Genomic DNA, 11,531 nt, shown 5'->3' with positions numbered 1-11,531 from the left:
GTGCACACCCTCACTGCTCTCTGGGCTTTTTACATCATGCCCGAGGTTTTCATCAGCCTGGGCCAGAGAGGGGTCTGTTTTTAGTCAAACCCTTAAGTTCAATAGCTGTTTAACCTGTTTTCAATCTTCCTCCGGTTTTCAAGTATGATTTAGTATCCACTCCCTCGGTAGGATGAGTCTGGTGGGGAGGCGGCCAGCTTCCAGGGCTTCCTTTTGAAGTGTTGTAAGGCCTTCCCTCTGGCCTGGCTTCACCGCCTGAGGACGGCGCGGGCAGCGGAGCCCGCCTGCTATTAAAGGGTGGATGCAGCTCACCTGGTGCTCCCTGCAGGACTTCTCACACTGCCTCTCATTTTGTTTGTTTCTTGCGAGTTTCTGTCATATCCAAAGGAAAATTTATTTTTCGTTTAAAAAAGAGTGTGTGTCTCCTGGGGGCCCGTGCATCCTTCCATTGTCCAGACAGGCAGGGGCCCCAGGGTTCCCTCGGCTTTCTGGCAGCGTTCGCTGGGCTTTGGCTCCCGTTCCACACATGCTGGACAGCTTGCCAGGCTGTATCCGAGGCCACCAAGACAGGAGGGGAGGGGACTACAAACAAGGACGCCAGCGGGATCGGTGACGGGTTTCCCTCCCCCCGGGCTGTTGCGCGGCGCCTCAGAGCTGAGGTTTGGGGGTGGCTGCGCACCTGAGCCCCTCATCGTCACCAGCGCCCACATGGTCCACATCTGCAGGGGGCTGAGGGGGTGCACCAGCAGGAGCCCTCGGTAAAGGCAGGGGTCCGGGGGCTGCCGGATCCCGAATGTCCTGAAGCCGGGGTGGTGCGTGGGCCTCACGCCCAGCTTCCAGGGGGGGCCCTGTACATGGCCGGCGGCATGAAGTACTTGACCCTGGGGTTCCTGTTGGGCAGGGCCTGCAGGATGACACCTCCCACCGGGAGTCCTGGGCGGGGTCCCGGCCGCCCAAGAAGTCCAGCACGTTGGGGACGTGGACGAAGACGTCGTCGTCGTCTCCCTAGAGCACGAAGTGGGCCTGCGGACAGGCGGCGGCCGCCGGGCGCTGCAGGTGCAGCTCCTTGAGAGTCAGGTTGAAGAAGTCCTCCGCGAAGTCCCACTGCAGGATGTCGCCGAACCAGCAGGCGGGCGGGGGGCGCCGGCGCCGCCACCCCCAGCAGGAACACCAGCTTCAGCTGCCAGCCGCGCGCCCGGCCCCACGTGCTGCGGATGGCCGCCCGCTGCTCCACGTGGCCCGGCGGCGACTTGATGGCCAGGAGCAGGAAGGTGTCCTCGGCACAGCCCGGCGGCTCCAGCAGGACCGAGAAGTTGCGGCAATGCCGATAGATCAGGAAGAGGCGGTGGCGGCCGCCGTGCGATTGGGCGGGCACTGTGCGCGGCGGGGCCCGGGGGCCGCCCAGAAGGCCCGGGGTCCACGGGAGCCCCCCCCCCCCCGTGGGGCCTCCTTCAGAGGGCGCAGGCCGCCGCCCAGCAGCAGCCAGCCCGGCCTGTGCCACATGGTGAGGCCCTGGGGAGCCAGCGAGCGCTGAGCCGGAGCCCGCGGGGTGCCCGCAGGCCCCGGGCTTCCAGGAGGACACACTACCCCAGCTCCCAGCCCTCCCATCACCTGTGGACAGCCCCCGCCGGCCAGGCCCCTCCCACAAGCGACTTCCAGCCGTGCCTCACTGGCGATGGATCCCAGAGGCATTCTAACGCCAAGCTACACCCCAGCCCTGCTTTAAAAAATAAAAACCAAAACCAAAAAACAGGGTCCACTAAGTTACAAGGGCTGGCCTTGACCCGGCAATCCAATGCACCTGCAGCCATTTTAAAGCAGAGACTCATCCTCAGCCTTTCCCAGGAAGCTAAAGTCCCTAAAAGAGTTTTAAGGAAGGCACGGACTTGGCTTTAAATTCATCGTGAGCACCAAATCTGACATTCAGGGCGCTTAGATCTGAGTCTAAGCAACCCCAAGAGCTGTCTTCTCTGGGAGAAGCCCTGATGACAGCCCAAGCGCTGGGCCGAGGGGCCGCCTGCCTCCCCGAGAGGAGGGCTCCACGGGCGGAGCCTCCGGGACTCCTGCACACCGTGCCAGGAGCCGCAGCTCACGGCCGCCGCCCCCTCCCTCCCCACAGGTCTCCAGCAGCCCCCACCTCAGGGCGCCCCGCGGCCGCCGCGTCCTGGGATTACAGGTTCGCCAGGCTTTACGGTCTCCGGCCGCGGGAGGGGGAGGCCGCCGGACTCAGGTGGCGCTGCGAGCCCGCGAGCCCGGCCTTGAGGATCAAGGTGCGAATGGCTAACGAGCTCGTTTCAAACATTCAAAGAGCTAACGGGTGGCCGCGCTGGACGCCTGGCCGCGCTGGGGCCGCGCGAGGCCGGCCTGGCTGAACGGGAGAGACCGGCGGCGGCGCGAGGCCGGCGCGCTCGGGCCGAGAAGGGGGGCTGCGCCGAGCACCTGGGCGCCCCCGCCGAGCACCTGGGCCACCTGGGCCGAGCGCGGGCGGGCGAGGCGGATCCGCAGCCGGGGCGGCCCGCTGGGACGCGGGGCTCAGCGCGGCGCCTCGACTCGCGGCTGCTGGACGGGGCCGCTGGCCAGGGCCAGAGCGCCTGCGGCCGGTCACCGCGCGCCCCCCGCGCAAGGGACGGCGGGCCGAGCCGGCGGCGCCCGCACGCCCCGGGCCCCGCGCCCCCCGGCTGCGCCGCCCTCGACCGCCGAGCCGGCCTACCTGCGCCGGCCACCGCCTGAGGGGGCGGGGCGGGCCCGGATGGGTGTGGTGGGTGGGCGGGGCCTGCGCGGGCGGGAAGGGCCCGGATGGGGTGTGGTGGGTGGGCGGGGCCTGCGCGGGCGGGAAGGGCCCGGATAGGGTGTGGTGGGGGCGGGGCCTGCGCGGGCGGGAAGGGCCCGGATAGGGTGTGGTGGGGGGCGGGGCCTGCGCGGGCGGTCTGGTGGGCGTGGTCACGTGTGGACTGGGCGGGCGGCCCCAGGGCTCCCGCAGCCCCCTGCCCGGCCCCTGCGGCCGCGGCTGCCCCCTGCCCGCCCGGACAGCGCGGCCAGCAGACGCGGAGGCTCGTGCTCAGAACAGCCTTTACTCTCCGCGGCCCTGGGCCACCAGCATGCGCAGCGCCTCCTCCGCCGAGCGGCACTGGTTCAGCTGGATCTTGACTTCCACGGTCAACGGTTCGGGCTGGTACTCGCTTTCGTAGGTCGGCGCCGCTGATTTTGACTTTTCTGACAAAAGACAAAAAAAGAAGAAATGGCGCTTGGCATCCCCAGACTTGGGAGGCAGAGACAGGAGGATCGCAGGTGGGAGGGCAGCCTCAGCAAATGGACTCATCGCCCTACGAGACCGTTCCAAATAGAAATAAAAATAGAGCTGAGGTGTGGCTCGGAGGTAGAATGCCCCAGTGCCATAAAATAAAAGACGAAGCTTCCCATCAAAAACTCAGTAAATCCCGGGCCCTGGCCCGCCCCGCTGAGCCCCCACTGCACCCTGGCTCCGCACCCCTGAAGCTCCCCACCCTCTCGGCCATGGCCCGCTGCTGGGCTCTGGGGTGCGGAAAGGTGCGGGGTTTGGTTCAGGGTGTGGCTGGGGCCTTTCGAGGGTCTGAAGATGGACTCGTCCCTGGGCTTCAGCTCAAAGCCCACCCCTGCCTTCGCCACCACTAGCTCTTACCTTTTTTGGCAACTTTCTTAGTCTTCTTTGAATCCTGAAAGAAACCCATAAATGAGATGCTTATTCGAGGTGGGGACACGGGGAAAAGGGGCAGGGGTGATTGCCCAGGCCATCTCTGTGCCCCCAAATCCTCCCAGGCTGGCACAGGGGAATGGGAGGGGGCTCTGGGTGAGGAGAGCGCCTGACCTGGGCCACACTGGAGAAGAGGCCAAAATGGTGCCCACATGTGCCCGGGGCCTGCCCAGCTCCCTGCCCATGGCCTTGCCCCGCCCTGTGAGCTCTCTGCGGGGCAGGCGGGGCCCACTGTACCCGGGCGGAGGTCAGCTTGTCCGATTCCTGGGTGCGGACCACCCCAAAGTTGCACACCACGGACACCAGGGGCTCCCCCACGAGCAGCGGCTCCAGGGCCACCATGCCGCTGCCCAGCACCTGCAGCACGGGCGGGTCCTGGCGGAGCTCCCGGGGAGGCTCCTTCTTCTTCTTGGGCGTCTTTTGCTCCTGGGGGGAGGCGCAGTTTGGGACGGGGCAGGCGGCTGTGGCCGGGCGTGTGCCCCTCCCCGCAGGCAGGACCCCAGGCCGCAGCCCAGTCTACCTTGAGGGACTCCTTGTCCTCCTTCCCTTTCTTTCCTGCTTTCTTCTTGTCTTTCTCTTCTTTCCCTTTCTTCACAGGCAAGGGGCTGTCCACGGGAGGTGGCACCACAGGCCAGGAGAGGATCTAGGGCACAGGACACTGCCCGGCATGAGCAGGGGCGGCAGGGACACGGGTGCCCCAGAGGCCCAGGACACCAGAACTGGAGGGGCCGGTCGCCTTGTGGCTTTTTTTTTTTTTTTTTTTTTTTTTTTTTTTAGTACTGGGGATGGAGCCCAGGGGCATTCTACCTCCAAGCTGTACCCCCAGTCCAATTTTTTATTCTTTATTTTAAAACAGAGCCTCACTGAGTTGCAAAGAGCCCCACTAAGTAGCTGAGGCTGGCCGTGAACCACGATCCTCCTGTCTTGGCCTCCCGAATGCTGGGATTTCAAGCACGCGCCCCCACGCCGGCCCTCTGCCCACCTTCTCCTCCACGATGGTCACCGTGGTCCCCGCCAGCAGGAAGGCCTTGAGCGGCACCAAGTCCCTGAGCGTGTGTTGCATCTCGTAGTTGCAGGGAATGACTTCCGCCCAGGGCTTGCGCGCCGTGCTGAAGAGGACGGTCCTGGGGCAGACACACACAGGCCGTCACTGGGCTGTGCCGGGCGGATGCGGCGCTGACGGGGTCTTGGGGAAGACTGGTAACCAGGGACAGCGAGGCGGGCCTAGCTGCTATGGCAGGGCGAGGGAGCCCGGCACAGGGAGACGCCTCTAGGGACGGGACATGCCACCTGATGGACTCCAGCCAAAGGCATCTAAATCCTCAGGAAGTAAACATCACAGACTCCTGGAGTCCAAAGCGATGCTCTAATGGCAGTGAAATGGCGGCGGGGAGCCGGGTGCTGGCCTGTCGTCCCCGGACTTGGGAGGCCGAGACAGGAGGATCGCAGGTTTGAAACCTCAGCAACTTAGCAAGGTCCTCAGCAACTTAGTGTGCCCCGGTTTCCGAATGAAATAGAACTAGGGGTGTAGTTTGGAGGTAGAATCCCCCCTAGGCTCAATCTACAGTACCAAAATTTTTAAAAGGGTTCCCATCCTGGGCTGAGGTGTAAGGGGCCGCGGCCAGGGCTGGGGAACCCTGGCCGGCCTCGGGTGCTCTGGTGGGAGGTCAAGGCTCCGTGCGGGCTGAGGAGGGGCCTGGGTCCGGGGTCAGGGCCTCGCCTCACCCTGGCGAGGGGCAGAGCCGGGGGTCGATGCGCGGCCGCAGCTTTGCCAGCTCCTCGGCAGAGTCGATGGACTGTGGCAGGGCCGCGGAGTGCACGGTGTGGCCCGAGATGAAGGACGACTCCGACTCTATGGCCTCGGTCGCCCCGGATTCCACCGACCCCTCGGCCACCTCCGACAGCGTCTGGGGCGACTCCCGCTGCGAGTCCCGCTGGGAGTCCCGGTGCGAGCCCCGCTGGGAGCCCCGCTGGGAGCCCCGGTGCGAATCCAGGTACGAGTCCCGGTGGGAATCCCGGTGGGAGCCCCGATGGGAGTCCTGGTGGGACTCCTTGTGCGGCGCCCCCTGCAGCTCCTCCGGCTGCTCCTCCTGAAGGTCCTCCAGCAGGTCCTCCTCACCTAGCCCCAAGCTGGCGGGGGACGGTGGGACGATCTGCAGGAGACAGCCAGAGCTCCAGGCCGCCGCCATCAGCCCCTCTGCTCTGCCGGGGTCTCCGCACAGACATCACTATCTGTGTGGATTTTTTTTTTCTGGCGCTGGGGATGGAACCCCAGGCCGCACACGTGCTAGGTAAGTGTCCCTGAGCGGCGCCCCAGCGTGAGCAAACACGCTGAGCAGGGAGGAGCAGGAAACAGCCGTCTGCTGGTCCTGAGTTCCCCACCAGCCTCAGCAGCATCAGCAGTTTACTTTTCTTTCTTTCTTTCTTTCTTTCTTTCTTTCTTTCTTTCTTTTCCTTTCTTTTCTTTTTTTTTTCTTTTTTGGTGGCGCTACCTCTGAGCTATACCCTCAGCCCTATTTTTTATTCTTTCGTTTGAAACAGGGTCTCACTAAGTTGCAGAGGGCCCCACTAAGTCATCGAGGCTGGCTGCAAACCTGTGATCCTCCTGTCTCAGCCTCACAAGTATTGGGATTACGAGTGCGTGCCACCAGACCCGGCCTATTTTATTTTTTATTTGGAAGCAGAGTCTCACTAACTTGCTGAGGCTGGCTGTAAACTAACGATCCTCCTGTCTCAGCCTCCCAAATACTGGGATTATAGGCACGTACCACCACACCCAGCTGTGTTCTACAGTATAATAAAGACAAGCAAGGTCTTCTGCAACTTAGTGAGATCCTGTTTCAAATTAAAGAATAAAAGAAGCCAGGTGTGGTGGCACACGTTTGTAATCCCAGCGTTCGGGAGGCTGAGACTGGAGGATCGCAGTTTGCGGACAGCATCAGCTACTTAGTGAGGCCCTCCGTAACTTAATGAGACCCTGTTTCTTTCTTTTTTTCTTTTTCTTTTTTTTCTTTTTGCAGTCCATGAACTGACATCCTCCGGTCTCAGCCTCCCAAATTCTGGGATTACAAGCATGTGCCAACATGCCCAGCTGACCCTGTTTCAAAATAAAGAATAAAAAATAAGACTGGGGGGTGTAGCTCAGAGGTAGAATGCCCTGGGTTCCATCCCCAGTAACACACACACACACACACACACACACACACACACACACGCGCGCGCGCGCGCGCCCAGGCCTGGGCCTGATCTCCAGCTGCTCATCTGTAGGCTCGTGTATGTCAAGGGACTCTGCCCCCCCCCCCAGGATCGCCTGGCTGGGCGGGGGCTGGGCCGGAGCCTGAGCCCTGGGCAGCGCAGGCCTGTGAATCTTTGTCCAGGATCTTCCTAGACCCCCAGAGACCATTCTGCCTGCTGCACGGAAGCCTGTGGCGCCCCCGGAGCCCACCTACTCCCAGGCCCAGCGGGCACACCTGGGCCAGCACGCCGCCGCCGTAGTCTTCCCCTTCGCCCTCCTCGTCTTCCACAAAGTCGTACGTCACGTAATAGTTGTAGGTGGTGAAGGGGCCCTCGGGGCCTGGCTCCGGGTCCAGGATGGAGCTGTCCAGAACGCCCCTGACGTTTCCGATGGTCACCACCAACTGCGCCTCACGTGCCAGGAGGTCTGCAGGGAGGATTGGAGGCTGAGGGACCTGGGGGCGGTGGACAGCAGGAGGGCAGGCGGCGCAGGCCCCATCCCCCTCAGCCAGGGCTGTGTCCCGCTCTGCTGAGCTCCGTGGGTGCTTTGGGATGGGTCATCAGGCCCCTCGATAGCCTGGGTTTCGAGGCTGAGATGGGAGGATCGCGGTTCATGGACAGCCTCGGCTACTTAGTGAGGCCCTCTGCAATTCGGTGAGACCCGGTTTCAAAATAAACAATAAAAACTAGGGCTGGGGGTGTAGCCTGGAGGTAGAATGCTCCTGGGTTTCATCCCCAATACCGCAAAAATAAATAATAATAATAAATAAAATAGGGCTGGGGGTGTACCTCCGAGGTAAAACCCCCCTGGAGTCAATCCCTAGCACACGCACAAAACAAATCCCGCCTCCCGGTGTGGCGCTGTGGCTGGAGCTGGCACCGCCTGGTTTTGGTGCCAGGACTTGGGGAAACGCCGTGCGCCACGGCCACCAGGGGGCGATCTGGAGCCACCGCGTGAAGACTGCTTTGGAGCTGCCGGCCTCCCTGCCTTGGTCCCCCAGGCCCAGCCTCCAGGGCCAGACCCCGAGGGACCCCTCCGCCCCCAGGGCCCCGTCAAGGGCACCGCAGGCCGCACCCACCGCCGCTGAGCCTGAGGCCCCGGAACTGGTGCTTCTCATTGGGGGTCACGGTGATGTCGTCGAGCACCGAGAGCCGCGCCAGGCTGTCGATGGTAAAGCCGCGGTAGTAGGGCACCAGCGCCAGCGGGTTCCCCTGCAGCACCAGCAGCCCCAGGTGGCGCAGCGAGCTGAGGCTGGCCATCATGCCCTGCAGGTCCGTCAGGTCGTTGAAGCTCAGGTCCAGGGAGACCAGGTTGGGCCTGGAAGGAGGGCCGGGCCGGGTGAGGGCGCCCTGCCTCCAGGAGGGGGGGGGGACTCAGCCTGAACCTCCTGCCCTGGGCCAGCTAATCCCTGCCCGGCGGACGTGGTGGGCAACGCCTGTGACCTTAGAACTTGGGAGGCTGAGACAGGAGGATGGCGGGTTCGTAGCCAGCCTCCACAGCTTAGCGAGGCCCTCAGCAACCTAGTGAGACCCCGTTTCCAAATAAAGAATAAAATAGGGATGGGAGTGTAGCCCAGAGGTAGAAAGCCCCTGGGTTCCATCCCCAGTGCCACCAAAAAACAAAACAAAACAAAACAAAAAATAGGGTGGGGGTGGAACTCAAAGGTAGAATGCCCCTGGGTTCAACAGCCAATTCTGAAAAAAGAAAGAAAGAAGAAAGAGAAAAAAGAAAAAGGGTTGGGATGTAACTCAGAGGTAGAATGGTCCTTGTTTCAATCCACAGTATCACATAAAATAAAATAAAATAAAGGAGCAAAGTGACTTCAGCTTTGAGGACGGCGGCCAAGAGAACGCCCTTTCCCTCTCCCCAACTCTCTGCTGACTGAGCTCGGTCCCCGCCTCTCGGTCCCTCCTGTCTGGTGGCCTGTCCTGCCCGTGAGGGCCGCGGCCAGTGGACAAGGTGAGGCAGAGGAGTGTTTTGTGAAGACCAGCACACAGCCTGGGCCAGGGCCAACCTTTAGGAGAACTGAAACGCCAGCAAAGTGGATCCCAAGAAGTTCTTTCTCCTCCTGATTCCCAGATGCCGAGGGATGGAGGTTTCATGTTCACGGTCCCATGAAATCCATACTCGACATTAAGCACTAGCTTGCCAGAAGTATGCTTTCTGAATTAAAAAATGATTGCTACTTGGTACTCTGTTGATGGCATGAGCCTACACTGGTTTGTCTCAGGAAGTCCAAGGTGAATGGTTTCTCTGGGCATGTCGGCGCACACCTGTAACCCCAGTACTTGGGAGGCTGAGACAGGAGGATGGCAGGTTCAAGGCCAGCCTCAGTAACTCAGCGAGACCTTCGGCAACTTCTTTTGTGTGTGTGTGTGGTACTGGGGATGGAACCCAGAGCCATTCTATCACCAAGTTATACCCCCAACCTGATTATTTATTTGGAAACAGGATCTCATTAAGTTGCAGAAGGCCTCACGGAGCACCCCAAAGTTGTTTCTAAGAACAACTGCTCTCAACGAGGAGGGAATTTTGCCCCTTCTATTTGCAGACTTTTTTTTGTTTGTTTTTTGTTTTGGTGATGCTGGAGATTGAACCCAGGGGCATTCTACCCCTGAGCTAAGCTACACAGCCTGATTTTATTTTATTTCTGCAGTACTGGGGACTGAGCCCAGGGGCATTGCACCTCCAATCTACACAGCCAGCCCTATTTTTTATTCTTTATTTTGAAACAGGGTCTCACTAAGTTGCCGAGGGCCTAAGTTGCTGAGGCTGGCCCCGAACCTGTGGTCCTCCTGCCTCAGCCTCCCACGTACTGGGGTTGCGGGCGTGTGCCATCACACCCAGCCGGGGACTTCTTTCCCTATTGAGTAGGAGAATGGGATTCTAGGTGTGGACCTAGCTGCCAGCGGAAGTTACGGAAATGCATCCGGGGAGCCTCCAGGATGTGTCCCCACATCTGAGGCTTGATCCCGCCCTCTCCCTCCCGTGGCCCCAGGTTACCAGTGGCTGCTGGTGATGTACAGGCTCTCCAGGGGGCCCAGCAGTTTGTTGTGGCCCAGCCCCAAGTGCTGCAGGCCGGGCGGCGGGTGAGTGCACAGACACTCCAGGCTGGCAATCTCGTTACCGTACAACTCCAGCACCTGTGAGAACAGATGAGGCCATGAGCCTCCGCCTCCGGCCCCGGGGAGCTCAGGAGAGAACCGTAAAGTGCTCCTGTCCTGCCTTCCTGTGCCCAGCCAGACTCCCTTTTTAAAGTTGCAGGAAGGCCAGGCTTGGTGGCAGGCTTGGGAAGCTGGGACAGGAGGATCGCAGGTTCAAAGCCAGCCTCAGCAACATGGTGAGACTCTCGGCAACCTAGGGAGATCCTGTTTCAAAACAACAACAAAAAAATAGAATAAAAAGGGCTGGGAGAGAATGTCCCTGGGTTTAAACCCCAGTACAAGGCCGGGCGTGGCGGCGCACGCTTGTCATCCCCGCGCTTGGGAGGCGGAGACAGGAGGATCGCCCAGGTTCGAAGCCAGCCGCGCTGGCGTAAGAGACCCTGTTTCAAAAATATAAAATAGGTCTGGGTGTGTATCCCAGAGGTAGAAGGGCTTCCAGGAACCCCAGTACCACACACTTAATAATAATAATAATAATAATAATAATAATAATAATAAATTGCAGGAAGGCCAAATGTGGCAGCACGTGCCTGTAATCCCAGTACCTGGGAGGCTGAGACAGGAGGATCGCAGGTTCGTGGTGGTCAGCCTCAGCTACTGATTGAGACCACAACATAGTGAGACCCTGTTACTCAGAGTAAAGAATAAAAATTTAAAAATAGGGCTGGGGGTGTAGCTCAGAGGTAGAATGCCCCTGGGTTCCATGCCTAGGACCACAAGAAACAAAAATGTCCGGGGGTAGACGTCCCTGGTTTCAGTTGCTGGTACTACTGACACGAAAAAATTGCAGGAAGAAAATACTCCTGCCGCAGGCGGGGAAGTGTCAGAAGGGGATGGGGCGGGAGGGGCGAGGCGGACGCTCCAGGACCTTCCCAGCCTTAGGGGCTCGTCTCTGGGATGGAACTCGGGTGGCCCCGAGGTAACCGAGACGTGCGTCCATCCAAGCCGTGCCCGGTGTGGTCCTGAGCCCGGCTGGGGCACCTGACAAGTCCCCTCTGCCGCCAGCCGAGTCCTCTAGCATTTAACTGCAATTGTTTTTCTGTACTGGGTGCTCCTGGGATTGAACCTCCTACCCCTGAGCTGCGCCCCAGCCCTTTTCCATCTGCATTCTGAAACAGGGTCTTGCTAAGTTGCCGGGGCTCAGCGTGGAGCTGCGATCCTCCTGTCTCAGCCTCCCGGGTCCTGGGATGCTGGGCATTTGCTGGCTACACACGGGGGTTGTTTTCCCTGGGACTGGAGCTTCTGTGGGGAATCGGAACCCGTGTGAGTCCATCCATTCTTTTGGGTGTACAACAGGAAGGGAATTGCCAGCCCCAATGGCAATGTGCTCATATATATTCATTCATATTTTCTCCCTCCTCCTCCTCCTCCTCCTCCTCCTCCTCATCCTCCTCCTCCTCCT

At 60.7% G+C, this 11,531-nt stretch overlaps 2 protein-coding genes across 2 annotated transcripts in view; both read right to left on the bottom strand.

The window, feature by feature from the left end:
• Nucleotides 1–648: 648 nt before the first annotated feature.
• B3GNT4 (UDP-GlcNAc:betaGal beta-1,3-N-acetylglucosaminyltransferase 4) lies at nucleotides 649–1,503 on the bottom strand (the record flags this gene model as incomplete). Its single annotated transcript, XM_080717585.1, is given in 7 exon segments — nucleotides 649–695; nucleotides 698–838; nucleotides 841–927; nucleotides 930–1,005; nucleotides 1,009–1,123; nucleotides 1,125–1,356; nucleotides 1,359–1,503. Coding segments are annotated over 7 exon segments (843 nt in total).
• Nucleotides 1,504–3,070: 1,567 nt separating this feature from the next.
• The window catches only part of LRRC43 (leucine rich repeat containing 43), a gene marked incomplete at both ends in the record, with an annotated part of 12,280 nt that continues 3,819 nt past the window's right edge, over nucleotides 3,071–11,531 (bottom strand). The window contains 9 exons of the mRNA XM_080717584.1: nucleotides 3,071–3,213; nucleotides 3,659–3,692; nucleotides 3,968–4,156; nucleotides 4,251–4,373; nucleotides 4,713–4,854; nucleotides 5,456–5,664; nucleotides 7,180–7,391; nucleotides 8,044–8,282; nucleotides 9,969–10,108. Of these exons, the coding sequence (XP_080573710.1) occupies nucleotides 3,071–3,213; nucleotides 3,659–3,692; nucleotides 3,968–4,156; nucleotides 4,251–4,373; nucleotides 4,713–4,854; nucleotides 5,456–5,664; nucleotides 7,180–7,391; nucleotides 8,044–8,282; nucleotides 9,969–10,108 (1,431 nt within the window). The remainder of the gene's footprint in view (nucleotides 3,214–3,658; nucleotides 3,693–3,967; nucleotides 4,157–4,250; nucleotides 4,374–4,712; nucleotides 4,855–5,455; nucleotides 5,665–7,179; nucleotides 7,392–8,043; nucleotides 8,283–9,968; nucleotides 10,109–11,531) is intronic.

The sequence above is a fragment of the Muscardinus avellanarius genome (assembly GCF_963383645.1).
Source record: "Muscardinus avellanarius genome assembly, chromosome: 21".
Classification (NCBI taxonomy): Eukaryota; Metazoa; Chordata; class Mammalia; order Rodentia; family Gliridae; genus Muscardinus; species Muscardinus avellanarius.
This window is presented reverse-complemented; position numbering and strand designations above follow the sequence as displayed.